Genomic DNA, 27,830 nt, shown 5'->3' with positions numbered 1-27,830 from the left:
AAATGCAAATGTGTCAGGTAGAATGCATGAAAGATGAGCACAAATCATTTGCATCCTAAATATTATTATGATTATTCTATGAGTTGCCAGGGAGCAAAAAAATGTATATTATGTTGCACTGATATTCATTTTACTATGATGCTTGGTCTAAATACCACCATGTAGAAGCTTTAGCCTTGGCTGCACCATTTGGTTATGGAAAGTGTGGGTCTGGATGCAAGAATGACACTTAGAAGAAAACAGTGAACCAGATTCTGGGCCAAAACCATGAAGCTGTGAATATCTGCAACTCAAACTAGTTTCAGTGAGAGTAGATATTTAGCAGCACTTGGGACCAGGCTATCTGCCCTGATTTACAGCTTCTGCCATGCCATTGTTTCTGCTGCAGCTGAATAGAATATGAAGGCCTAATCCTAACAGGTGCCAAGTATCTTCCAAGAGTTCCTGGTTACCTTGACACCTCACTTAAATCAATGGAAGTTGCAGATGAATAGTACTTCTTGTAGATTGCCCAGTAGCCCTCAGTCTGAGGCTGTAAATGAGGATAGATTATGGCCTGCATTGAGGTTGACTGATTATGTCTGAAATGCCCTCAAATTATTGCAAACAAACCTCCTTTATTCCATATATTTACAATAGCTGCAAGTTAGCCTGGTTTCTAATAGTGCAAATAAAGTAATGGAATTTCAATAAATAATTCAGCCCCAGCTCTGGTTTCGGCTTCAGTGTTAACTTTCAGCACCTGGCTGCTGTTATTATTTGTTAGTCTGATACTCTGCTTAGAGGCATGGAAATTTGGCTGCAATTCATCAGCCTTTGCAGAATATACAATATGACCAGATCACTGTCCCAAGCTCAGAGATTTTTAACAGACATAAATTCCAGATGTGCACAGATTTACTTCTAACTAGGAATCTACATGCAGAATTCCAGAACTATGCAGTGAGAACAAGAGCTCTTTGCATAGTCACTGTGACACATCAGTCATTTCTTTGGAGAAAGTATTCCTATATATATGCCTAATTTCCACTGGAAATGGTAATAATATTACTGTAATTTGCATTGCCACTGACACTTTCTCTCCTGACAATGATCGATCTCTGGTCTTTATTCTACCACTTTTCTAATAGAATTTTTAATTTTTTTGAGTATCCATTCAGCTCTCCAAATATAGAATCATCTATGAGCAAGATTATGAAACTTGGTGCTCTTGTGACATATCTGAACAGCCCAGACAGTACTACACTAAGACATGCTGTGCCTGTTTCACATCCCATAGCTCCCAAACTAGAATCAGAGCAGCCACATTAATGTGGAGTTATGTGGCTACCAGTAGAGGGACTGCATTGGTGCACACACACCACCACATTAGCGCAGCTGTACTACCACATGGGTCACTAACAACTTAAAGACTGTAGAGGTTGGGAGATCTTCTGGGGATACATCATGGGAGGAAACTACACATATTTGTATAAAAAAATGAGTCAAGCATTTGCCTAGGACTAATCGCTACTTCAACTCTCATTAAAGCCAATGGAAGATCAGTCAGTTAACTTCAGTGCAAGCAGGATTGAGCCCAACATACTATATTCTAGTTAATCAGTTGGAGTTGTGCACAAAGGTCAGTGCTGGCTAGCCAAGGCTTCTGCATCTGAACCATGTGCCCATTCTACTCACTTGAAAGTAAAGTTATAATGAAAGACTTTAGTTTTGTAAATTGTGCATTTAGCCTTGGAAGGATTGTCCTCACACATGGTGAAAAATTCCTAAAACAGAGTTTACTGTCAGTGTCTCTGCTACGCCACTTGAAAAGGACTTTGGTGATCATCAGGGATCCTGGTTTTCTCTGATTAAAAAAAAAAATCCCCAATTTTCAGTGAAAAAAAAGTAACCCACAATCCACATTTGTCCATTATTAAAATGAAACACCACAAATGGATTTTGGGTTACTTTTTTTAAACCTAAAATTGGAAATTCTTTTTTTTTTATGAGGGAAAACTAGGATCCCTGGTGATCATTAGATATGAAAGTCTGTGGAATATTGTCAGACAAAAAGCCAAGGATTGATCTGTTGGACTGTTTGCAATCCTTTCACATGGTCACACTGCCATTGTGGAGTTAGAAAAAGGCATGAACCAAAACCCTAGAGAACCTCTCTAATATTTCCTCTCTAGATATCTGAGGGATCTCCAAAGTGCAGTAGCACTTCTGGAGATCTTAAACTCCACAAGGGCACAAGCTCAGCCAATTTGAACTGAGCATAACAAGCCAACTCCCCAAAAGCCTTCCAGTACTAATTCAGTTTGTGTGGATCCATAATGCACATTTGTATGCCATATTCATGCAATGTTTTTGGCTGACTTTTTGGGAGCAGGCTGAATTACACCACTACCTTCTTTTGCTTTTTGTTATTGTTCTCGGGTCTTTCTGGCAAACAGTTTATTTGTATTCTATTTGATATACAGAGAAACTGTCCCACTTCCAAGAATTTGTGTGTGTCTACATATCAATTTGTACATGTGTACATACAACACACAAACACATACGTGTGTGTGTGTGTGTGTGTGTGTGTGTGTGTGTGTGTGTGTAGAATTTCCTCTGGGCTTGTTGCTTAGAACTCTACCTAGGAAGAATTGAAATACTGGAAAAAGTTCAACAAAGTTAAAGTGCTGCACAATGAATTTATTACTGTTGTTACAGACCCCTGCTTAGGAAAGCTCTTAAGCATGTACTTGAGTCCCAGTGAAGTCAAGGGGATGCAAGTGCATGCTTAAAGCCAAGCATATACTTCCACTGAATTGGGATGTATTTCATCACATTCTTAAATGCTTCCCTGAACTGGGGCCATAGTCAACATGAATGTCCTATAATACATAGATTCTGATACATGATTTATTTCTTAATTGAGACCTACCAAAAGAGTATGATGAATACCAGTATACACTTCATAGCTTGCCTCTGTTGGTGGCACTCCAAATACCTTACTGGCTTTTACATTTGGACGAGAACTTGTAAAAGAAAAGAGACTAGAAAATGGAAAAAACTATCCTCACTAAAGCAATACCTTGGCACGGTTGATCTCATATTGCAGCCAATGAGTTTTCCCGGCAATGGAGACCTGTGCTATTGTGTGTGTGGTATAATTGCTAAGACAGATTTTTTTTTTATATGGCACAATAAATAGGATATTTCCTGGCTTGTCCTACATTTCAGGTAGGGTTTACACTTCCCCTTTGGATTCTATGAGTAATGAGAGTAAGTGTCAGAAGGCAGACTCCTTTCCCAGTTGCAAAGCAGAGAGTGTAACTGCATGTAATGTGAAAGTAGAGTTTGATTGTAGGAATGATGAAACTGAATCGCCTTTTCAACCTCACTGGGAGACATTTAGATCAATTAGCCTGCCTGCTTTTGCTAACTTGTTAAAATCCCTTTGAAAAGAGAATGTGTATTAGCATCATCAAAAACATCTGTATACATTGCCACAGTATCCAAAGGGACCTGCAAAAAATGACTTCAGCCCATTACTCAGAATGATCCCAGTGCAATAAAATATGAAAACACAAGGAGAAAAGATGATCATTCAGAAAACCCAGGACTTTTCTGCTCCAGTTTTCTGCTACAATACTTAAGAAGGATGCTTAGTCATTTTTATGATCATTATTAATAACAATATTATTTATCCTTTCAAGTTCCTGCATTTTGGGAATAACTCGAAGTGAAGCTTGAAGTTTTTTCTTAAAGTTAATTAAAATACTATAGAGTTGTCTCTCTGAGGTGTAAAGTCACTGTGCATGCACTAGTTAGACTATTTTTGGAACAAGTCAATGAGTTTGTTACATTTATAACATTATAATAGCTTGCACTGACATTGAGTCATTCATTCATAATAACTAACTACTTTAGACGGTAGTTGGAGCCTCTAAGTGCTAGTGAAATACCACAAGTAAATATTTCAATTAGGCCCATAATGTTACTGGGGGGGGGGGGGGGGGGTGTTAAATCTTCCTTAGTTTGTTCTTCAGTAAGGTACCAGTACCCCTTCCACACAAACACCCATTTGTTTCCATAACTTAAAAATAGAGAACTAATTAAAGAGGTTACTATTAGTAATAAGACAGAACATCCCGTTCCTTCTTGCCACTGTACATGTAGAGTCTGGCAGCGGGTGTGATAGTGGAGTTGTCCATGTCTGTTTACTCCAAGACCCAAGGGAGGATCCTTTTGTAATAGGTGTCTAGAGGCTAATTATGAAAATAACAGACACATTTATTATTACATTCTTTTGAATTGAACTGAAACAGCATGACCAGATTGGGATGTTTCCAAGAGGGAGAGAAACAGTTCTGCAGAAGCCCCACTCACCACACACGCTAGAACGGTGCTGTGCAGTAAGTCTGAAGGACTAAGTCCCATTTCACTTTATATACCTAAACAGCACCTAACTATGCAGCCACCTAAGTGCAGATTTCAGCACTTGGAGTTTATCATTCATTTCTGGGAGCTGAAAAGTGCATAGGCCCACTGCACATGCTCAGCAGGTATGCACTCTGGCCAGGTAAGGATGCAACAAAATTTGTCCAGGTATGTAAGCCTGGGTAAATCTTGAAGTTAGTCACAGAAAAACCATGACTAGTGGGTATTAGATGCTGGGTGAGGACCTTCCTATGTTTTAGCCCAATAGCCTAGGGGTTTGGGCACTTGCCCAGGGATCAGAGGATTTGAACGCTAGCCCTCGCCACCCAGAGTGGGTTTAGACCTGCTTCCCAAAAAAGCGTTCTGACCACCAAGCTACAGTACAGGCATTATTGAAGCCTCTCTCCAGCTCTTCTCTTGAAGCTGGCCTACTAGACAGACAAGACAGAGGTATTTGGGGTAGGAGGAAAAGATTAAGACTGAGGGTGTGTGGCTCAGTGAGCAGGCAGCTGCTGCCTTGGCTGGCAGATGGCACTGGGTTCTAGTCCGGGGTCTTGATCATTAGGGCACAAACTGTTCCAGTGCTGTTTCTCTATGTTATGCAATAAGCATTTAATGTGAGATGTAGCAGATCAGCTTGAGAAGTATCTGACCTGTGGCTAGTGTTTTCTGTTGGCAGGCAGGGGATGCAGGTTTGAAACTTCTGGCACAGTGTGAGGGGTCTGGACTCTAGATCTCCCTTTCCATATCTAAGGACTATAACCATTGCACTATTGGCTGAAACATGGGAGGGTCCTTTTCCACAATCTCCAAAGCCATCCTGAGCCATCATCATTGGAAACAAAAAAACTCAACAAAACAAAAACAAACCCTCAGCATTAAATTTCGTGAGGAAATATACTCCATCAGGATTCAGTCTTATAAATGTGTGAGTCAATTCACTGTGCTCCAGGGAACATATAAGAAGTTGTATGTCAAATTTACTGTGGCAACAAGAACAAAAACAGCCTTCCTATTTACCAGTCATTAGCCTTTATATTTCTTGTCCGCTGCTTTGGCTCTTGGTCCTGATTAAGGTGTTATTTAATCTCTGCCCATGGACAGAAGCATGATGGTCTTCTATTTAATTGCTGTCCAGGTGTTGTCTTGCAAGCTGGTTTCCTGTGATGTTAGTCTGAGAAGCTATCCTTCCTTCCCCATCTCTTCCAGCCACGTTACGAGACATCACAAATGTTCTCTGAATGCACTGATTGCTCTTTGAATTTATTACTAAGGTTTCTTTTCTTGTTCTGACTGTTGCCTATTTAAGTACTGGATGCTCTTATTAGCACTGAGAAAGGGCTCACAAGTCTAGCAGAGCCATGTCTGCAGAGAGACAGCATGAACTCATGGCTAAAATGTATTGCCAGGGAGATTTGGCTTCATTTCCTCTCTGTCGCTGATTTGCTGTGTGATCTGTGACAGGATTTTCCATTTTGCCCCCAAAAGAATGGGACTTTTATGAAAAGTGGTTATGTTTTGTTTCTGGTTTGTCTTTTGATCTTGAAGTCTCCTTCTTTCTTGGTATGTGTGTGGAAATTACTGCCCCCGCCCCACCCCAGCATTTCGAGAGAAAGGGATTTGGGGTATTTGCCACTCCATGAACTCTCAACCCCACATCAACCTTTCCCTGGCCAGCAATGAATATGAATTCTGTCTCCCCAGACTCCAGATCAGTTTTACCCCACATCAGTTTTGCCCCTTCTCTGTTCCCCATATCTGCCCACTGCTCCTCATCAATTCTGCCTGTCTCTAACTCTCAAACAACCCATCAGTTGGCTTCTGAAGCCCCCATCAGCTCTGCCGATCAGTTAACCCATCTGTTCTGTATTCTCAACTCCCACCTAACCCTCAATTATCTTCCCCTTGTACAGCTCCAAACCTCATTTCTGCTGCTACTGAGGTTCTTCATTCCCCTTGCCCAAGTCAGGTGAAATAACTGTAGCAAGGTCCTCTTCTTTTCCTACCAGGACAGATGCTGAAGGGGTGAAGACGGGCTGGAGGAGTGGAACATTCCCTCTTGCTTAAAGGAGGAGAGCAGGAGAGCACAAGCAGAGCTACCCTGAGTTGTTGAACTCTTTCTATTCCCTGTTTCCTAACTATTCTTTCAAAACTGGTTGCTGAAGGGATGGTGGGGATTAGGTTACTTCATGATATCCAAGAAGCCCCAGTTGGCTGCTTCTCTCTTAAGAGGTGGGTAAGTGGAGAAGGCAGCCAGTGAGAGGAGTTTTATCCTATATGCAAGTCTAAAATTAGAGTGTTTCATCTCATTTTGAGACTGGCTCCAAATGACTGACTGCAAATCCCAGCCAAATACTCATTACGCAAGAGAATTTGTGAGAGTTCACAACAGTGTGTTGTCTATCCACTTTGCACAAAGTTGAGTGCAACAGTGAATTACGCTCGATGGAGTTAATAATCTGGAGTAAAATCAGTGTAAAGAATACATAATCAGGGCCCTTGCCTTTTTTATTTTGTCCTTGGGCTCAGTAGTAAATACATTGTCCATCAAACCCTCCAAGAGATGGACTAGAGACCCTGTGAGCCAACCTCAGGGAGAGCACTCAGGTGGCAAGGTTAGGTGAATATGGCGTAATCGCATCATACCCATTTGGAGCATTTGTCTCTTTTTCAGGAAGAGCAAAACTTAGTACGTACTACAGCTGAGTTAGCAAAACCAAGCAAAATAAACTAATTCCTATTTCCTAGCAATTATTTGTGCCCAACACTGTGAAACAGTTTCCTATGGTGACCCTATGCTTGTCCTGGCTTGTCAATTTGAAGAACAGAAGTAACCAAACTGTAGAGCTGTTTAAAACTGGACTACTCTACTTTCCAGGGATTTTTGCAAATCCATTTTCTTTAGTTCTCCTTCCTCTTCATTTCCCTTTGCTCCCATGTCAAACCTCCAGACTTGAACATCTTTAGATTTGGAGAGTGGTATCTGAACCCAGATTAGAGTATTCCATAGAGATCCTGATTTTACCCTATACTGTATTGGATCAAACCTTGGAGCCCAACACTCCCCAAAACCTGATCCGCTTTGAACCTTGAATTTTGTGTATTGAGCTAATCTTTCGTTTTTGTACAAATGCAGGCTTATTGAAAGCTGACTTCAGGAAAGCAGGAAGTTCATGTTTCTTTCAATAAGGATTTAAACCTTTTTTAGTAAGCATTTAATAAGCAGGACCTGAGTTTGGTACAACCAAGTGGGTGCTTCGTAGAGCTGTCATAATTAGAAGTGATTCCTGCTCAAGGACAGCGTAATGCCACCTCTCAGCTTTAATTTCAAGAAGACAAAAAAAAAGTAATACAGTATTTTTAACCCACATGGGCCAACAAGAGGATGTTGCTTGCTTTGCTTTGCCAGGATTGTAAGAACTTCTTAAACACACTGGTCCCACAAAATAAAATTGAAATCTATCTAAACCATTATCATCTTGAAACTCTTGGCCACCAGTGTAATTATTATGCAAAGATGTCCTTAGACACAGCTTTAGCACCACTTAGCCAATGTTATATTTGTATCTTCTCATGGCATAGAGTCAACATTTTCATGAATAAGGACCATAAACTTCTAAAGGGAAAAACCCAAGCCATTTACTTGATGCTAAAACTAACAGAAGACCCACCTTCCCTAGCTACACTGTCCCTCTTGATCAGTGCTAGAATGCTTTCTCGAGCGACCCATTACAGCTTAGCCCTGCAGTTGTTCTATTATTGTGTTGATGGTAAACTGCCTTAGACAACAAGGACTGTAAGTTATTTTCAGTCTGGTTTTGTCTGTGTAGACATCCAGTTTCCCTGCTCATATTTTGTGAGCAGTTAATCGTTATGCATACAAATATTTTTCCCTTTCTTTTCCATAGGCTGGTATGGATGGAGAAAGTATTGGGAACTGTCCTTTCTCCCAACGTCTCTTCATGATCCTGTGGCTCAAAGGCGTTGTGTTCAATGTCACTACAGTTGATTTGAAAAGGTAATACGTTATAGGTTGAAAATAATTATAATGGTCCACAGTTTCCTTTGTATTAGAAAATCCCCCATTAACATCACTGGACTTTGTAGTAGGCCCACGTGCCTATGACACCGAGCAGAGTAGTTGTGATTCAGTTTCCTGAATGTTTTTTATCTGTAGAATATTTTACTTTGTATATTAAGTGGCACTCTTTCAAAAATATACTGAAAGTGAAAACCAAACTGCAGGAAGGAAGGAAGAAGGGATGGAAGTGAGAGAGGGATGGAGGAAGAGCGGGAAAGCAAATATGACTGCTTTTATAAAACACTGTGAATACCAATGAGGCAATAAAGTATCATTGATGCTATGAAGTTTCTTTTCCTTTTGGCAGAAAGCCAGCTGATCTGCACAACTTGGCACCTGGGACTCATCCCCCATTCTTGACTTTTAATGGGGAAGTCAAGACAGACATCAACAAAATTGAGGAGTTCCTGGAAGAGACTCTTGCACCTCCAAAGTAACAATTTAACAATTTGTTCAGTAAGGTTTCTTAGGAATAGAGAAAGAGGATTTGAATGGAAGTTAAAAGAAACCCCCATTCTGCAACCTTTACTTACAGTAGTCTTTGCTCGTGGAACATTCCTGATGACTTCATTGGAAATATTTGCATATATAAAATTTACTTACCTGTAGAGCTGCAGAATATTTTCCCTCATTGATTACATATGGTATTTTTGAGAATGATACCATCATAAATGTGACCAGTTCTGGTGTCCATGGTTTCCAAAAGACTGAAAGCTGGCATAGGTACAGAGAAGTGCTACAAAAAGTATTTGTGGATGGGAGAAAACTCCTTACAGTGATAGATTTAAGATGCTCAATTTGTTTAAATTATCAAAAAGAAATGGAAAGGTGACCAGTTTATGGAATACAAACTCCTTTTCATGCAGAAAGAAAATGTCTCATTCCAGAGGCATGAGGCATGACAAAAAGCAATAGGTGGACGTTATAATCTGACAAATTCAAGTTACAAAAAAGCACACATTTTTAATATTGTCAATGATTAACTAATGGAACAAAATACCAAGGAAAGTGTCAGAAACATCCTTCCTTGAAATCTTCCGATCAAGGATAGTTGCGTTTCTGGAAGATATGCTTTAGTCAGACACGAGTTATTGGACTGGATACAGGGAAAACTGGATGACATTCTTTTGGCTTGTGCTCCACAGGAGGTCAGACTAATAGCTCATTCTGACTTTAAATTCTATGCCTTATGGGTTGTTTTCACCTCCCACTGAATCCTCAGCTATTGGCCAGCACTGGAAGTTGGAGATCAGATATGTCAGAGCATTGTGGGACCTGATCCAAGACCTACCGAAGTCAGTGGGAGACCTTATTGTGTTCTATGTGCTTTGGATTAAGTCTTTAGTCTGTGCTGGTCTTTAAAATCAGTATGTTCCTTTGTATCAGTTGTCTTAAAAAAATATATAGACTCAAAACTCCACGCTGTTCCACTCTGCTTATACTAAAGCTTTTTACTCTGACATTCTGGAATGCATTTGCAACACAAGGAATTAGGCACATGACTGCCATTCATAATAGAGGGAGTTTGCTGCCAACTCCCCCGCACCCTTCTGGAAATATACGCCTCTTTTCTGATTTAAGGCCACTGCACCTTGGATCCTAGTTGTATAAAGCTCTGGTACAATTAGACTTGTCATAAAACCATCACTGTATAACTCTTCAAATGCCTGGTTCCCCAGGACAGAATTGTTATTAAGTGGGTCACACCAAGCTGGTTTTTTGAGATAAGTGACAACATTAATTACAATTCCTCACACAGGGTTTTTTCCCCCCTCCCCATGCAAGTAACATTTGTAATGATTGGTATATTGCCGGCAACAACAGGACATTGTTTTCCACACTGGTCCTATCTTTTTCAGGTATCCCAAGCTTGCTGCTAAGTACCGTGAATCAAACACTGCAGGAATAGACATCTTCTCCAGATTCTCAGCATACATCAAAAACACTAAGCAGCAGGATAATGCAGGTGAGTAGCATTATTTAAAAATGCTTTTCAAGGAGTGCAAAGGCTTAAAAATGAAACACATGGTCAGTCATGTATTTCATCCCTTCATCCTCTTCTAAGCTGTGCAAGAGGTACCTTTGCTGATTACTCTGGGCCTGTAAATTCAATAGAGTTATTTCAAATTTTTACTACTATAATTGAAGTCAGACTTTGGCCCCAAATATCTCAGGAGTGTGCTTAGCTGGCACTGTGCTTTTGCTGATGTAGGTTGCACAGTACTAAGAGTTTGTTTAAAAATTAATTAGATGAAGGGAGTGATTTGATTTGGCCCCAAGAAGGCCTGTGTTATTACACCAGGGATGCCTGTGGCCAGTGTAACTACAATTAAAACAACCCTTAACTTCATGAAGCTTCTCTTCTTCTCTATTTTCCTTTCCCCAAAGAAGGCCACATCCTTAGCCAGTATTGCTATAGATTTAGCTTCATGGAGCTGATGATCCAAAAGAACATTTGTATTCACTTGCTACACCTTACCTTAGATTATGACTTCTACTAGGTAGGGTCTTTTTCTTCAGTTGCATACCATGAACATGCATCATCCAGGTGAGAAAAAGTTGGATTTGTGGAACTGAACTGAGGTTCAGGACATCTAAGTTTAATTCTCAACACTGCCACAGACTTCATGTTTGCCCTGATAGAGGTTGCACAGGTCCAAACCCTTCAGATGAAGTTAATAGTGATGATGACAGATGAGAATCTGGCCCTCCTTTTTTTGTGCTGCAGTCTTCTTATTTGTAAAATGGGCAATAATCATAATTCCCTCCTTCTGGGAGGTGTTGCAAGCCATTGAGGTCTGAGATGCTCAGTCTTGGCTGGATTTAATAAACCTCATCATGAACTTAAAAAGAGTCCATGGTGAGGGGGATCACACATTTTGGGCAGGGGAGACACCATTCTTGGCCTTTTGCCTCAGATCAAAAATAGGTATAGGGTAAGGCTTGCCCATTGCACTCCAGAGGGGCTGAACTCTGTAAGTTTCCCTAAATGTGGGAAACTTAACTGCACAATTTTGTGTCAGTGGGTGACTGTATTTGTACTTTCCCCCTGCCTTGCACCTTGGCCTTTTGGCTAGGTGCAAGTGTGAATAAACTAGGGGGCATCCAAACCCCAAGGTGTCTTGGGCCTAGGGCTTAGATATAGGATGCCTGCCATGGATTTGGGGAAGTATCCCAAATCCCAGACTGATGAGTCTGGGAGGGAAGATACTTGCCTGGTGGTAGAGCCACACAGACTTCAACAATTGAGCTCTGCTCAATTGAAATTTGGAATTTGACTATTGGGCTTTGGCCAGTTGAATCTGGAACTGATTCCACCCTTGAAGTGAAATATTTTTTTTAAAATGTGTTTTATAGTCATGCTCAATGTTGGCTGCATTTAATCAACTTCATAGTTGGTTTCCATTGCTGAGCGCATGCTGCTTTTGGCAGCAGTTTAATGATAGGCAGTGTTTTTAGTGAAATGTCCTTGTATGCGATTATAAGACGAGGGGCTTTTCCCCCATGCTAATTAATGGGAAAAACTTTGCCTTAGAGTTGAATAAATATGGTAAATACATAAGTATAGAACAACAGAGACATGTGCATGTCTCTAGTGGACTATTTAGTTCCTATAATGGAGGCACTTACACACCCAGAGAGGGTAAAAAAATTACTCCTACACTTTAGTTGGTGTTGGTTGCTAGCTGTACTTTGGTTGTCCAGTAAGTGAAATTTAATTCTACTCTCAGGACATAGCAAAAATGTTGAGTAGACAGACACTAGTGGTAAAAATGAAAAAGCAAATACAGTCTATTCCATCTCACCCCATAATGTATTAAGTTATATTGGTTCAACATAGGTCTGAACCAAATACCAAGAAACCCAACCCTCAAAATGTTGGGGTGTTTAAATACTTCCCTTAATGGAGTATCATAAGGATAAATTTGTTAATGGACATGAAATCAGGAGATCAATTTTACAGCATCAGTTTGCCATTAATTTTAAGTGTCATTATTTATGATTATTCTTCATAGCATACTCGTAAATGTTTTGGAAAAGTCGAAAGGTCTTAGTAATATGTTCTCACTACAGCCAGTAGCTGGTAAATCTTTGCTGAGAAGTAGGGTGAAGTGGTTGGGTTTTTCTAGCAAGATTTATGGGGTATGAGAAATCTTGAAGTGAGAATTAATGAGACCCTATGGTATGCTTAAGATAAATCAAAGCAGCCTTTTCTTGCAATGGGGTTTGCATGTTGGATCATGCCATGATTTTAGCCTCAACAGAACCAACTAGGGAATGATGGATCACTGTGACAGTTGATCTTGCCAAGGTGGTACATTAAGAGTCTACAGGCTTGAGCGGGATAAGGTAACAAAGTAGCTGGGATAGATGTTTTTTTCTTTAAGCAGAGTCATTACTGATAAATCCTAGAGGTAGTTTCTTGTCGTGGAATCTCCCCAATATATTTACTTTATCAATGAACAAAGTCAATGATACACATGCCCATTTGATTTAAGGCTTGTGATACCCTCTGCTGGCAAACATGTGAATATATAAAGCAGCAATTTTACAATCCTTTAGAGCTTCCTGAAAAAATTTATCAGAACAGTTTTCCATGAATGATGCAGGTTTGTAAAAATCCAAGTGTTTTGTGAGTACATGTCAATTTGAAGAAAACTCTTGATAGAAAGAATTTAAATGTTGCATTTTAACAATATTCAAAGGTTCTGTTTCAATAGTATCTTTTCAGTTACTTTTGGTTTGACTGTTATATTATCATAAAATATTATATTTATTTTTATTATTAGGTATATCATATTTTCTATATTAGCATTGACTTGGAAACAAAATAAATCTGAACAATGGTGTCAAAATGAAACGTTTTGACATTATTGAAACATAATGTTCTGATCGTCCTGCATCGAAATTTTTGGCTTGTTTTTATTTCTCAGGTAATTTATGTTTCTCACTCCAATTCAATTAAAATCATTTAGAAACAAAACACTTTAGTATTACAGAGCGAACAGCCCTGTTTCTGGATTAGCCACAAGCCATTGTATTTTGTGTCTGGAACAGGAGCAGGTGATAAGCCTTTGGTGTAACTTTGTATGACAATATGTTATTGATCATGATTCATTTGCTCACCAGAGGTATTTGGAAGTCAGCCTGCCCTTATTTAATAGTTCCCTGAATTTCTGATCCTTTTTTCTCTTCTTTGTTTTGCTAACTTTTCTGTCTTATAACTTAAAAACGCTGAAAGGTTTGGAACAGGCAGGCTAGGGCTGTAAGCCCAGAAGCAAACATACTCGCGCCATATCAAAGTTTTACCACTTTTAAGCATCTTGAAAGGGAAGGAATTGATTCCAGATTCTCAGGATGTGGCAAGCTGTGTTTTAAGAAAGCGTGAGTATTTATTATTTCAAGCCAGTTCAATTACAACGGGCTTGATTCCTTCCACCTCCCACGTCACTCAGTTGCAGAACAGGCTTTTCTAAAGGAGTGGTCTTCACAGCACAGGAATAGCCCCACTTCTTGCTTGGATAGTGTGTCTAGATTATTCAGTCCTCTGACCTTCTCCATAAGACCATGCTGCTGTGGTTGAAATCACTAACATTTAATCCTCTCTGCGGTTGATGCAAGTCATGAAAATCCTGGGATGAACTCGATGGGTGTAATCTTGATGTTAGTGTCCTAGAAACTCTTCTTTAACCTTAATTGATTGAGTTTTCCTGCCTGATTTGAAAGCAAAGCCTTTTCCTGACACTGCGAGCTTGAGTAAGTTGCATAAACTCTATAAGAAGGACAACAACTATTTATTTAATCATTGGGCAATCACAAAGATTAATTAACTAGTTGAAATGCTGTGTACGTGTTCAATATTACGAGTACTATCTCTCCGTGACTGGTATAGTAACCACCCATTTGCAGTTCTTCCTAAAATTATACGCCCTTTGGCTCGTAGAATGAGCTCTTTGATTTCGTTTATGAGTTTAAAAAGTTGTTCTTGAATTGAGTTCTTAGAGGGCACTAGCTCCAGTGTGGGTGGGCGCATTCATTAGTGGTACGGGAGGATGTTTTACTGTACTGCTCTTCACAGGGCTCTGAGCTGGGAGACCACCAACGCGATTTCATTCACTGGAATTTCCAGCCATCTGACCAGCGGATTCCATTGGTCTGGTTTGGATTTAGATCAAGGGGCCAAAAAAATAAAAGAACATTAAATCATTAATTTGCATGTGATTAAATACTGTTCACCTCCTTCAGTAGCTAGCTACATCACACTTTGTGGTTAAGCCTGTGAGGTAAGAAATGTCCCTCTCCTTATGTGCTATATATACTTACACATAATATATATGCACATGCACGTACAGGGTCTGGATCTCCTCTGACCTACATAAGTGTTACACTAGCTTAATTCCACTGACATCCACAGAGTTATACCAGGTGAAATCAGAGTTAGATCTATAGAACATGGACTTGCACAGTATGGACGCTGTGTGTGTGTTCCAGTTCTTTCTAAAAGCCATCATGTATCTCCTTAAATAAACAGAGAAAGACATCAGTTCAGTTCAGAAGGTAGTACATAGAAAGATTACAGCAGTAATGGAGCGGTGGGGCAGATTCTTTCCTGATCCCAAGCTAAGCTAGATGCCAGACACTACAGGGGCCATTAAAGAGGCACTCGCAGCTCACTGATTCTGAGATGAGCCCTGGCTCCATCTCATGTTAGAGAAATCCATGCTCACTTTTACCTTATGGCAGTGGAGGATAGGTACAGCAAAACAGAACTCCTCTCTCTACTCAGCATTTCCCTATGCTGGGAAGGGGAACTGCACCTAGTTATAAGTCAGCTCTAGCAGAGCCCTCATCCCTTCCCTCCACTTTCTACCAGAAGGTGCCTCCTTTGCATCTTATAATTAGCCCCCAAATCATAAGTGTGAATCTGACTTTTTGGCACAGTTAATCTCACACCTTTAGCCTCATCCACACTCTGTACACTGAAGTCCATGGCAAGCTTTCCATTGACTGATGGTGAAAGATCTGTGCCTAAGATCCTGTTCTAAAGCCCTTAAAGTTAATATGAAGAGTTCCCTTGATTTCAGGTCACTTTGGATTGGGCATTAATTCATTTCCTTCAGCTTGCACAAAATACTTTAAACCTCTAAAATCAGCTTGCTATAGATATATTTCCTTCTCTTTCAACTGTGGAGTTTCCCCACTCCACCATGAAAACGGTCACCTGTCCAAGGCCCAGAACTGGCAACATTTTGTCCCATAACAGTGATGGGCTTAAATTTCCTGTTTTATGTCCAAGCAGCAGCAGAAATACAAGTTTTAAACCATTGTGAAGCAAGATTGCCAGCTTTGTGAAGCACCATCTTGTTGCCGTGGAAGGCTGACAAGATCTTAACCTTTGGGTTTCCAAGGCATAAAAAAAATATTTTGGGTCATTTTTTAGAGGCTTTTATGGCTCCCTCTGAGCTGAGTACACTTGGGATCATAGTAACTAAAATGCTTGGCAGGGTTACAAGAAACAGTCCCAATATAAAACCCCCACTCTTTGAAACACATGTAAAATAGCTTTTCTGCATCATTTGTGGCACATAAAGTACCAAATACATGTTGTTGAGTGTGATATAAAGTTTTTATTGGCAAGCCTTTGGGATGACCCACATAACTCACTTGTGGCATGCTAATAAAGCTCCCCTCTATTCTCTTTCTCTATATAAAAACATATACATAGCTACCACTAAGATGGTAGAGATAGCCATGAACTAAACTGCAAGTAATGTGATAAACTGCGTTGACCAGGTACCTTTTGGTTGGCTTAATGGCACACTGCCCACTAATCTAAGACTCATTCTGTCTTCCCCAGAAACCACAGATTATAGAAATCATTTTGCTTGAGAAATATTTCCTTGAAATTTCCTTGGAATTTTCCCCCAAAATTACACTGGCCCAGGGCCTAGAACAGTCAGTATTCAGTCTGGCACCAGTGACAGATTTAAGGACTGATACCTTGTGACCTGCCAAAGCTCAACTCTGGAGTTTTGTGCCATTGGAAAAGAGAGATTCACAGCTTTCCACAATGATATATAGCTCAATCTTAGCTTTGGAAATAATGACACTAGTAAGTAATTTTAAAAAGTATCCAAAAGTTTTCTCATTTTAGTTTCCCCTTTAAGGCCTTTTTAACAGGAGCCATAGTAAGTAAGGTGTGCAGCTGTACTGGTGGAGGATTAAAAAAAATACCCACTTTTTTTTTAAACTCCAAATGTCTGAAAGCTCTCAGGCTGTTAGCTCTTCGGGGCAGAGCTGGTATCCTTGCATATACATTGCTTAGTGCAACGTGGCCTGAATCTTGACTGAGATGTTATATGTGGCCAAAAGAGAAATAGTAATGACACATGAGCCAAGAGGAGCAAAAAGTGTGAATGTGTATACACATACATATAGGAGAGAGAGAATGGAAAGAAGTCAAAAAGTCAAAAGTATACAGTAAAGTCAATAGGACCATTCATGTGCTTAAAGGCATGTGATGAAGCCCCTTACTGAACCAGTCCCATATGCACACAGTCCAGCTTCGTACAGTTGGAAAACTAGCTGGCAAGTGCTATTTTTAAAACAAGGAAATTATTTCCCTTGTGTGTTTGAGTATTCCTCCAAGTGCTGCTGCTGGCTTAACCAGGATGCATTATTCTCTTTCCCAGATGAGCTCCCTTGCTCACACACAGAAGCAGTAGCACAGCTGGAAGTACTAGAGCAATCTGGTGGCAGCAGTCCTGGGAGACATTAAGCATCTAGCTGCTAGAAAGGGAGATCTAAGTTGTATTGTTATTTAAAATTCAGTTTTAAGTTTGATAACTATAATGGCCTCTCCCTTCTCTATTTGCCCTTGCTGTAACCAGTGCCACACACAGAAAGGCCTTCTTTTTAGATTGATATGGACATCAGGGGTCTGATTCTGATCTCACTAATTCCACTTTTGCTTTCATATAATGCCATTGATTTCAGTGCATTTGGTGCATCCTATCGTGGACATGGATTTCTGGGAATTTATGGCTCAAATCTTGCATAAATGCCTACTTACACTTGCCTTCCTGACTGCCTTCCTGACTGTATCATTAAAGGGCAGGAGGCCTGATGGTACAGGATTTAGTAATGTGATTCTGCTCTTGCAGAAATCAGTTTATTAAACTCCTAGTGACTTGAGTAGGAGCAAAATCAGGTCAGTTTTTTCCCCCACAAAATCCATCTGTGGTCATAGTAATGCAAACGGATGTCAGTGAAGAACTGGGGAAAATAATAATAAAACATAACTGAAAATCAGTGGGGTCAACTCTCTTGATTGTAGCAGGAGTTTTACTATATTTGGTGATTTCCTTAATAACTTAGTTCTGGGGACATGGTGTTCAAATAACAAGCCAAGATTTAATTTTGTTTAAAGTTTCTAGTTCTCCTGGTTGCAGAGAAAAGTTTCTTAAGTTTTTTTTACTTTAAGTCCAGTGGGAACCAGTCCAATTTGACCTCCCATACAGCATAGTTTGCTACAATTCATCCAGTTACCCCTACACAGAGCCCAGCAAATTCAGTTAGGCTAAAGCATTTCATTTCCTCTGGTGACTAAAGTATTAGGGCTGTGCAAAGCTTTGATCACTGATTCGATTCAGCAGAGATTCAGCCCGATTCGGTGGCTACATCTCTGAATCCGAATCGAATCAGGAGATGCTTTAATCTCTCTGAATCGAATTGGAACCCTCCTAATCGATTTGGAGAGATTCAGAAAGGTTCAATGAGTTGGATATAGACACAGCTATAAATGTTTTTTCTACATACCTCAAGGTACCAGGCACAGCTCGTGCATGCTGTGATGCTGGGGCCAATGGAGCATCCCATAGGAGCGCAGGGGGGTCCCCAGCATGCTTGGCAGCAGACCTGGAAGTGGACCAGAAGCATTTCTGGTCCACTCGGATGCACACAGGGGACTCCCCTGTGCCCCGACAGCTCACTGACTGGTGCCTCCTGGGTCTAGGGGGCCCCCAGGGTCTACCCACAGCTGATCACTGAGCTAGGGGGATGCGGGGAGGCCCCCCCAGTGCACCCGGCAGCGGACCTAGAAATGGAACAGAAGTACTTCTGGCCCACTTCCGGGTTGGCTGTTGAGCACATGGTAGGGCCCCCCCGTGCTCCTATGGGATGCTCCATCCATCTACCCCAGCATTGCAGCGTTCACGAGCTGCACCTGGTACCTCGAGTTATGTAGAAAAAGCTTCTGAAGCTGTATCTCTGGCCAAATCGCTGATTCTCCGAATCAGCATCAAATCTTCAGATTTGGATTCGGCTGAGTCAAATTGGGGACAGTGATCTGAATCAATTAATTGAATCGCTGTCCCCGATTTGGGCTGAATCTGAATCTGAAAATGGCCCGTTTCGCACACCCCTATAAACTATGTCTGCTAGAGGCAGAATAGGAGAGTCTAACAAGCTACCAGTGCCAAAGGCTCCTGCAATGTCAGGGAACTGATTAGGTGAGAGATGCCCCCATGATCCTAGCAGGTGATCTATGGCCAATGCTGCCTTATGAGTATTTTGAGAACAATATAAATGGTCCTTTTCTCCCTCTGGCCCATGAAGGAAGGAGATGAACAGGGAGATTCATAGATTTGCAGATTCCAAGGCCAGGAAAGATCATTATGAGTTTCCAACAAACTGTGCTTCCTTCCTCCCCACCATGTAACATAGGGGCCATAGAATTTCTTCCAGAACCTAACTTAAAGGACATATTTCAGTAAACCCAGTTTTGTCTAAGCAATGGTGAGTTCCTTACCTCCCCCGGTGAACAGTTCCAGTGTTTAATTACTCTCACAGCTAGGAAATTTTGAAGCTGAATTTTGTCAGACTTCAGCTTGTAAGCACCAGATCTTGTTATGTCTTTTCCAGCAAGGTTGGCAGCCCTTTCACTACCAGATATCATCTTTAGGGGTAAGCACCTCTCATCTCTCAGACTTCTTTACAAAAAGCTGAGCTCCTTAAGCCTGCCAGCATAAAACTTATTTTTCAGCCCCTGGAGCATTATTGCAGCTCTCCTTCAAACTCTTTGGTATTTCCACATCCTTACTGAAACATTGACTCCAGACTTGGACACACCATTTTAGCAGAAATCTCACCACTGGGGTATACAGACGCAAGACCTCTTCCTTCATTCTACTTGATATTCTCTTTTTGGACATCCAAGGATTGCAGGAAGCTTTTGTTACAGTAGCACTCTTAGAGGTCACTTGAGGCAGGTACCTTCAATGACCCTAAGTCCTTCTTCTTTCTAGCCTTGAAAAGAAAATCCTGAAGTCCCAAAACTGTTGCTGAAAATGAACCCAGGGCTGATTATTCTTATAATCTCATGAATTTGAAGTCAGATTTTTAAAGCCAGCTAAGGGATTTGGACCCCCATTCACAATCCCTTGAGCAGCTTAAAAATCTCAGCCTTAACTTATACTCACAGACATATGACGTTTAGATACATATATCATATTTAGAATAGATGCAGATGCCCACTAACATTATAGACAGTCTGAAAAATGGACGTTGCCTTGATGAGCCTGCAGTCTAAATACCAGTATAATAGTGTAGGACTGATTCTCCTCTTAATTACTGCACTTCATGGAGTAACTCTCTTGAAGTCTATGAAGTTACACTAGCATAGCAACCCATGCAAAGAGGAGAATCAGGCCCTTTGTCTCTTTGTAGATGTAATGTAGTGCCAAGTTCTACCCTCAGCTACACCAATGTATGGGTGAAGTAATTTAACTGAAGTCAGGGGAGTGTATCTCGGTTTATGTGAGCAGAAATGAGAGCAGAATTTCCCTGTTGGGTGGATAGTAATAAGAGAAACGGGTATTAAACATACAGTCACTGACAGCTTGTGCAAGAACAGTTTTCTTTGTTTTGCCACTAGAACACAAGGGGTCCCCACAGTACTGTGACTGAAACTCAGTCTGTGCCTCTACGAAAAGTTACACGTTCGGTAACATTCGGCAGTTAGTTTTTTCTTGGCTCCAAAATCATCCCTTATTTGCTGCTTGATAATTACATGACACTGCAGAGTCTGAGTAAACCCCATCAGTTCCAGCTAGGATACTGAAGTGCTAATCTTGCACTATACAGACAGTAGCTATATAGCATTTCAGGCTTGATTCTTTTTTCACTACCATACTGCAAATCAGCAGTTACTCTACTGAAATCAAGGAGGCTACATCAGAAAAAAAACAACTAATGTCAATGAAATTGGGATCATGCCTGAGGGAAGTGCTTCTGAAATGGTACAACTGATCTGGTCTCCCATGCAGAGTTTTGTGATGTTTTGCAAAAAAACTGGTTAGCAGTTGTTCTTCTTGCAGCAGTTACAGGTCAATAACTTTGCACTTTAATTACCTCCTGGTCTTTCTACAACTATAAACTGGTTAGACACAAAAGCCTTCAATCAATTCTTTAACCACATTTCAAGTCCTATATTCCTGTTGTTTAAATACACTTGTCTGAAGATGTTCCTGTTGCTTTCTGCTTACAGACCTTACAAGGAATAAGTGTGTTATACACCTCTATTGTAAACCTGACTAGGGAACAAGTGAAGCATCTGAGACAGGAAAAACCCAGATGTTCAGTCCCAATCCAGAAGTGATTCAAAAAACAAGTGTTGTGGAGGATTGAAAAAAATCATTTAGTGTTCACTTGAAATACACTTCAAATGAATTTGCATCATCTAGGCAAATTTAGGAATGGAACTAATGGTATCAATATAACGTAATAAAAAAGTTTGTCTTGTGATATTTAAACTGGGATGCCTCTGTGAAGTCTCACAAAAGTGTGACATTCCCAGATTTCCTGATAAACTTTTGAGCCTCATCTAAACAAAACATCCAGCTTTTTGCAGTTGGCTCATTCCTGCTTTGGACAACACAGAACTCAACAGAGAACCCCCCCAAAGTGAAAGTCCAGTGTGGAGGAGGTGGCAAAAAGATCTGTGGAGCTTCAGCACAGCTGAAAAGGGGTGACAGTCTGTCTAAACTATTTATGTGATCCCTGTTGTCTGAGCATCTGACAGTACCTTTGTGAACTAGGGCATGGAGGCACAAAGTAGTTGTGACTTACCTGAGAACACACAGAAGTGCTTGGTAGGGAGCATGGACTTAAACATGAATCATGTAAGACCCAGGTTCTCTTTCTAGCCACTGGACCATGCTTCTGGTTGGGGAAAAGGCACTGTGGACAACAAGGGGATGTAAGGTTTCTGTTCATCCCCCTGCCACCCTCCTGAGAACTTATACAAATTCATAGCATCGGATGAAGTAGCTTGCTGCCTCTGGACGTTTATACCTCTCTAAACAAGTTAGTCTCTATGGCTGTGTCCAGATAAGCATGGCCATTTGTTTCCCCAGAGACAAGTAGCAGTGGCACACCTTGTGCCACTGCTACATGTCCCCGGGGAACGCCTGTGCCATGCATGCTCTGGCATGCAGCAGATTACCCCAGGTGGGGTAGGGGAGGCTGGGGCCAGCAACTGTGCTGGCCCCAGCAGCCTTACCTGGGATCCTGGGGGGCTTGGGGAGCTGCAGCCATGGCACTCCTGCAGCTGGGAGCCTGACCAGCAGCGGCTTTGGCTGGCCAGTCTCCAGTTTTGAGTGGTTCATGCTGCCACCCTGGTTTTTTTGCCTGTTTTTTTTTACCCCAGAATGTCCCCGCACTGCTACTGCAAGGTAGCAGTGCGGGGCATGCCTGCATGTGTGGTGTGTGGCACTGCAGATGGGTCTGTGGCAACACATACCACATATCCACGCTTATCTGCAGGCAGCCTAAGGGTGAGTCCCCACATGCAGGGCATGCATTTGCCATGGCACAAATTTGTGCTGCTGTTTTTTACTGCTGTGTATGCCCCTGCACATGGAGTTTGCTGACGGGGCTCAGCAGCACAGGCAGGAGTTGTAATGTGCAGATGGAGCTGGCTGGGAAATAATCCTAAGAAAGATTATTGGGGGAAAAAGCAGTATCCCTTCAAGAGTACTGCCATTTCCCTGCTCATCTCACCTCCTGGCATGCTGGAGGAGCTGGGGAAAACTAGCCAGAGCATCTCCCTAGAGGACCCAGCCTCCAGTTGCTTTGCTACATGCTCTTGGAGTGTGCACCATACTACTTTTATTTATAGTGGGGGGGGGGGGAGGGTTATACCGGGAGTTCATATTTTGATGCTGCGCTGCAAATCTACAATATGATGAACAGTTGTACATGTGCCGTGTGTGGTTTGCAGGGCCTCAAACAGTTTTGAGGTGCCACAGACAGCACATGCACACTCGTCTGGATGTGCCATAAGGTGGTATCCTGCCCTACCTCATGCCTGAGTTTGGAGAGTGTGTGGCAATGGGTGGGTAGGGCATGCTTGGGGCTGACCTTGGTGGGACATGCTACTATCATGATGTAGACAAGTCCATTCAGAATTTAGCCCCAAGTGCCTAAATCATCTTCTTGGAAACAGAGGACTCAGGCTACTAAGTCACTTAGACACTTCTTAAAATTATACCCAAAGTGTAAATAAAGGCTTCATTACTGGGTAGAGACATGAGGTCAAGACTACTACTATATTGTCCCTAGATAAGAGGCAAGGCCTTAAAGAAAGCAGTCAGGAAAGGCGATATTTCAGAAGAGCAAAAGAGACTTTTAGTAGCAAAGGAGATCAAGGGTAGGATGCTTATCTCAGAAGCCACCCAAGAGTGCTGTAAGCATTGCAATAAAGAGTATTGAACTAACAGGAATGAAGAAAAAAGGAGCCCTAATAGCCATCACTCGATTATGTTCTTGAAAAGTAGAAAGCAGAATAACCAGTATGAACATTGGGTGAGAGCCCATCCATCTGTTACAGGACCAGTCTATGCCACTGAAAACTAGCATACAGCACCTGGAGACTGTTTGGAAAAGTGGGTGAGAGAAAAGGTGGTGGAAATATAGATTTGTGGTCTTTAATCAAGTTGTCTGAATAGTGGAATTATATTCTTTTTTTACCTTAAATTGCTGGTTCTAAGCCGGTTTTCCTCTCCTACCAGAAAACAACATTGGGTTTCATGTAATATCAAACGGTATGAATCTGGAAATGATCAAGGAAGGCGTGTTTTGTGTTTTTTTTAAAGAAAAAATAAATCTTAGGTTGTTTGTGTGAGACTGCGAATATTTATGTACTGTTCCCTCTTTTCCCTCGTTGCATATTTCATCAACTTCATTTGTGTGCATTATGGGATAAATCTTATTGGAGGGATGTGGAAAAGAGCAGTAAAAGGAAACAGCATCAATCAGTTACCCAGGGTAGTAGCAGTAATTGCGAATCATTTTGTATACAGGTCATAGTTTGTTAAACTTGCCTGGGCTTGACAATTAGGAAATGTGTAGCCCCGCAGAGGTCATTCGAAGGTGGTTTCAGATGACAAACACACAGGAATTCACATTGCCTTGTTTTGACAACTTTGAAACCTTGTTGTCACTGTGGTTTCAATGCTATTCCCTCAGGAAACCTGCTACTTGTATTGTACCTAAAGTTAAGCTAAATGTTTTTGGTAAATAGCTTATCTACCAGGTAGGGACCTTTTAGGTGAGCTAAACTCTGCAAATTTATTTGATGAATACTTTTGGTTTATATACACACACGCGTGCGCACACACACACTCTTCAACTATTTTCACAACATCAAAAGGAAGCATTTTGATTTTTCCAGGTTCATCAACATTTTTCCTTTTAACAGCAGCAGGAGGAAATATTTTGATTCTTCATTTGGAACTGACATTTTCATTTTGAAAACTTACATTACATTGTCAAAAACCAGTTAAAAGTAGTGAGAACCCTGAAAAAAAAGGAACTTTATGCAATGCCCCCCCCGCCCCCCCCATTATTTTGTTGTTTTGCCAACAACCCTCTCCTCCCCCTCTCCCCACAAATGCCTTGGGCCACCTTGAAACAAATTGTTTATATTTTTCAGTTTGGCCCCTAAACCAAAATGTCAGCTATTCATACAGCTATGATTCTGCTCCCTGGGCCTTGATGTCATTCTCATTGTTATAAATACTAAGGTCTGAATCTTGAATTAGATCCCCTGTGCCAATAATCATGTTCTCTATCTGCCCAGGTCCCTACGGCAGACAGCTTTAAGAATCCACTTATTGATGTGTTTTCTATGGATATTTTAAAATACTACTTCAGCATCTTAGATGTTTCTTCAGAATACCTTCCACTTGCCTTGCTAATTATTGATGTGCTAGAGCTTCAGTTCAATCCAATGCTTTTTTACCTTTATGTCCCTAAGTGGCACTTTTATGTAGCTTTGTATGTGCAATTTTTGGCACTTATATGGCTTTTAGATTTTCTTTCCACCTGTGGTGGAATAGGATCGCCCAGGTATGGGCTCAAGGATTTAGCCCTTGACCTTTATAAAGGTCAGTTTAAATCAAATCTGATGTTTTCCAAATTGCTTTTCCATTTTACTTTAGCCTCATTTGAATCATTGAAATTGGAGATGGAAAAGACTCATGATATTTGAAATTTTATGGTCTGTATTAAGCAGGAAGCCAGACTAGATGGTCATAATAGTCCCTTCTGGCTTTAAAACCTATAGGAGAAATCCTAGCCCCATTGAATTTGATGGCAAAACTCCCACTGACTTAAGCAGGCCAGGATTTAATCCTAAGAATCTAGCAGTCAAATTTTGTCATCTAGACTTTCCCCTGTTCCTGTAGGAATGCCCGCTGCACTATATTTTCCAGTGTTTTGTTCAGTCTAGGTATGTTTCAAGACATGAGGATTCCTCCATCTCCCTTTGGAAACTGTTATGCAGGCTAATAGTTTAAGAGAGTTTTTGCTTGGAGATTTGGGCATCCCAGATTCTGTTCTTGGATAATCTGGTATAAATATGGAGTAACTTTGTTGGAATTCTGGTGTTCCTCTGCATTTATGCCAGTGTAATTCACAGTGCAGTTTTGCCAATTACTAACTTTCATTACAATATTTACAATTCTGTTCATGTCAGGATTTGTTAATCTCATTGTTCAGCATCGAGTAACCTTACACTGAAAACAGGGCGTCATTGTAAATTAGGTATCATCAACTAAATTGAACCTCGCCCTGTGTATTTGGCAGATGGTAATACATTTGTTAAATGTTCTGTGGTTTCTCTGAGGTTGGAAAGTGCTATTTTTCTGGCTTCTGACTCAGGACTGTTAAGTGAAGTTGCATGAAACTGTAAAGGAGGCAGGAGAATTGCAAAAACTGTGTGAATTTTCTTAGTAATCTCTCTTGTGCCATTGGTGTGCCATTGGATGACACTTCAGAACCACACTGGTATAAGTTGTCTCTGGTTGGGTATGTAGTTCTGCATGAGACAATGAGAGATATGGGAACTGGTGTGACCATGTGTTATATACCTACTCTCAAAAATCAAGCCACCTTGGCATCTACAGTTAGGTTGAATAGGTCACTGTGTAGGCAACAGGATGCCCTATGATGCTTCTGCCTGGTGATTTAATTGTCCAGGCAGATGATTTATCTTGTTGATCCAGGATTTCCTGGCTGCCATATATATCTATATCCTGTATCTGGATTTGGTTTGGAAATCTGGGAGGCAGTGATTATATGTAAAGTTTTCAAAAGCAGTGAAGTCCCAGATGCTCAAAAGTACTTAGGCAATAACAAGCACAGCTTCTTCGGCATTGCTCCATTCCCTGTTATAGCATTTAACCCCTACAGCTGCCTTGGGGAATCCTCATCCCTGAGGCTCCTCTTTCTGTGGATAGGCAAAGTTAGGAGTCTAAGGAACAGACATCCAGAAATCAGCTGAGCACTGGCTGGGAGTGAAGTTCAAAAGAACAGGGCAGGATTAAACACCTGTAGTCTGGTAATGTTAATCAGGCAGATACCTTCTTCCATTCCTGATCTTCAGACAAGAGCCATCTCTATGAAATCAGCTAGTTAAGTAGCCTAAGCCTACTTCTCCCATCCCTGGGAAAACTTAATACCAGGAAACCTAACTCCCTTTGCCTAATATTTTAAGTTGTTAGAGGATTCTCCCTCTATATCAGAGACCTTGGTTCCTAATTTGGAGCAGATAGTTGAATCCTTGCACTGCTTGACAGACCTTACAAGACCATGAGATATGAAGCTGTTCTTTGGATGTGAACTCCACATCCCAGGTGGAAGCCTGAATAACTCAGGTGCAGTATTACTGAGTAGCATGCTCCTCTGGTAAGAGAGGTGGAGAAATGCCTAGCTTGAGAGGCCCCTTTTGGGGTTTCAGATTGAGTTAGGGCTCTGAGCAGTTTCTCAGCTGTGAGAAGTCAGAGTGTTTGGGTAACCTTGTGCATTCTGACCATCAAAAACTTAGAAATCTGGGGCCAGCTTCAAAACACAGCCCAGCTGAGATGATCCTGAGCATTATCTCATGCATAATCTAGACATGCCCCTCCTGAACTGACATTCAAAAACCTGAGTTAGATATTGTCAGGGTGATAATATTTGGATCTTGGGGAGCACTGGATTTGCAGCTGAATAAAAGACTATAACCTGTGGCCTAGCAAATGCTGCTAACCACAACGTAGCATGATATATTTAAAGTAACATTGCAAAATGCTTAGGCAAGCATTTTCTTAATGATATAGTAGTGTTGTAAAATATGTATCGTTAGAAGGTAAAGCAGATTTTGCTTATGAAAGCCAGCCATTTGCTTATGTTAAGTAACCTTCTTAACTGTGTCAACGATTTTCAAGTGAGTCTGTGTGAGTCTGTGTGCTGTGAATGAGGTAAAGCCTTAGGAATGTGGAAGACGGTACAACCTGGGCCTGAAAAACAGACTGGAATGTGAAAGACAATACGTAACTAATAACAGAATCTGAGATAAACATATGCAAAAAGGTGAATAGGGATTGGTGAAGAAGCTTCCTGGTTTTGGTCAAAGTCCACCCATTGACTGAAGAAGTGGAGTCAAGGTCTTAGGCATGCGCTCATAGCAAAAAGACATGTAAATGAGTGAAATGCATAGGCAATTCCATGCTAATGAAGTAAACAGTAAACAAGGGCAGAGCTTGAGATAGGAGGAGATATGGGTGGAACAAAGGAGGGACCAAGGTGGAGTAAATGCTAGTAAGTATAAACCAAAGTGCATAAATATGGGAAAAAAACTAATGTTCAGTGCAAGTCCCCCATTTATTGAGGTTTTTGGGACCTTTGCCCAAAGCTGTCTCCATTCTGAATAAAGCTTTTGTGAGCAATGTGTGCTGGGGTTTGCTCCCTGCTTGCTCCGGCTAATGAGTAACAGGATCCATGACCAATTGGA

At 41.1% G+C, this 27,830-nt stretch overlaps 1 protein-coding gene across 5 annotated transcripts in view; it reads left to right on the top strand.

Moving 5' to 3' along the window:
• Positions 1-27,830, top strand: part of CLIC5 (chloride intracellular channel 5) — a 125,331-nt gene that overhangs the window by 76,863 nt on the left and 20,638 nt on the right. For all 5 annotated transcript variants that reach the window (XM_059728899.1, XM_019491591.2, XM_019491590.2 and 2 more), the window contains 3 exons: positions 8,322-8,431; positions 8,802-8,927; positions 10,354-10,460. In XM_059728899.1, coding sequence (XP_059584882.1) covers positions 8,322-8,431; positions 8,802-8,927; positions 10,354-10,460 — 343 coding nt within the window. The remainder of the gene's footprint in view (positions 1-8,321; positions 8,432-8,801; positions 8,928-10,353; positions 10,461-27,830) is intronic.

Source organism: Alligator mississippiensis, chromosome 1 (genome assembly GCF_030867095.1).
Source record: "Alligator mississippiensis isolate rAllMis1 chromosome 1, rAllMis1, whole genome shotgun sequence".
Lineage (NCBI taxonomy): Eukaryota > Metazoa > Chordata > Crocodylia > Alligatoridae > Alligator > Alligator mississippiensis.
Note: the sequence above shows the minus strand (reverse complement) of the source record. Positions and strands in the feature narration are given on the sequence as shown.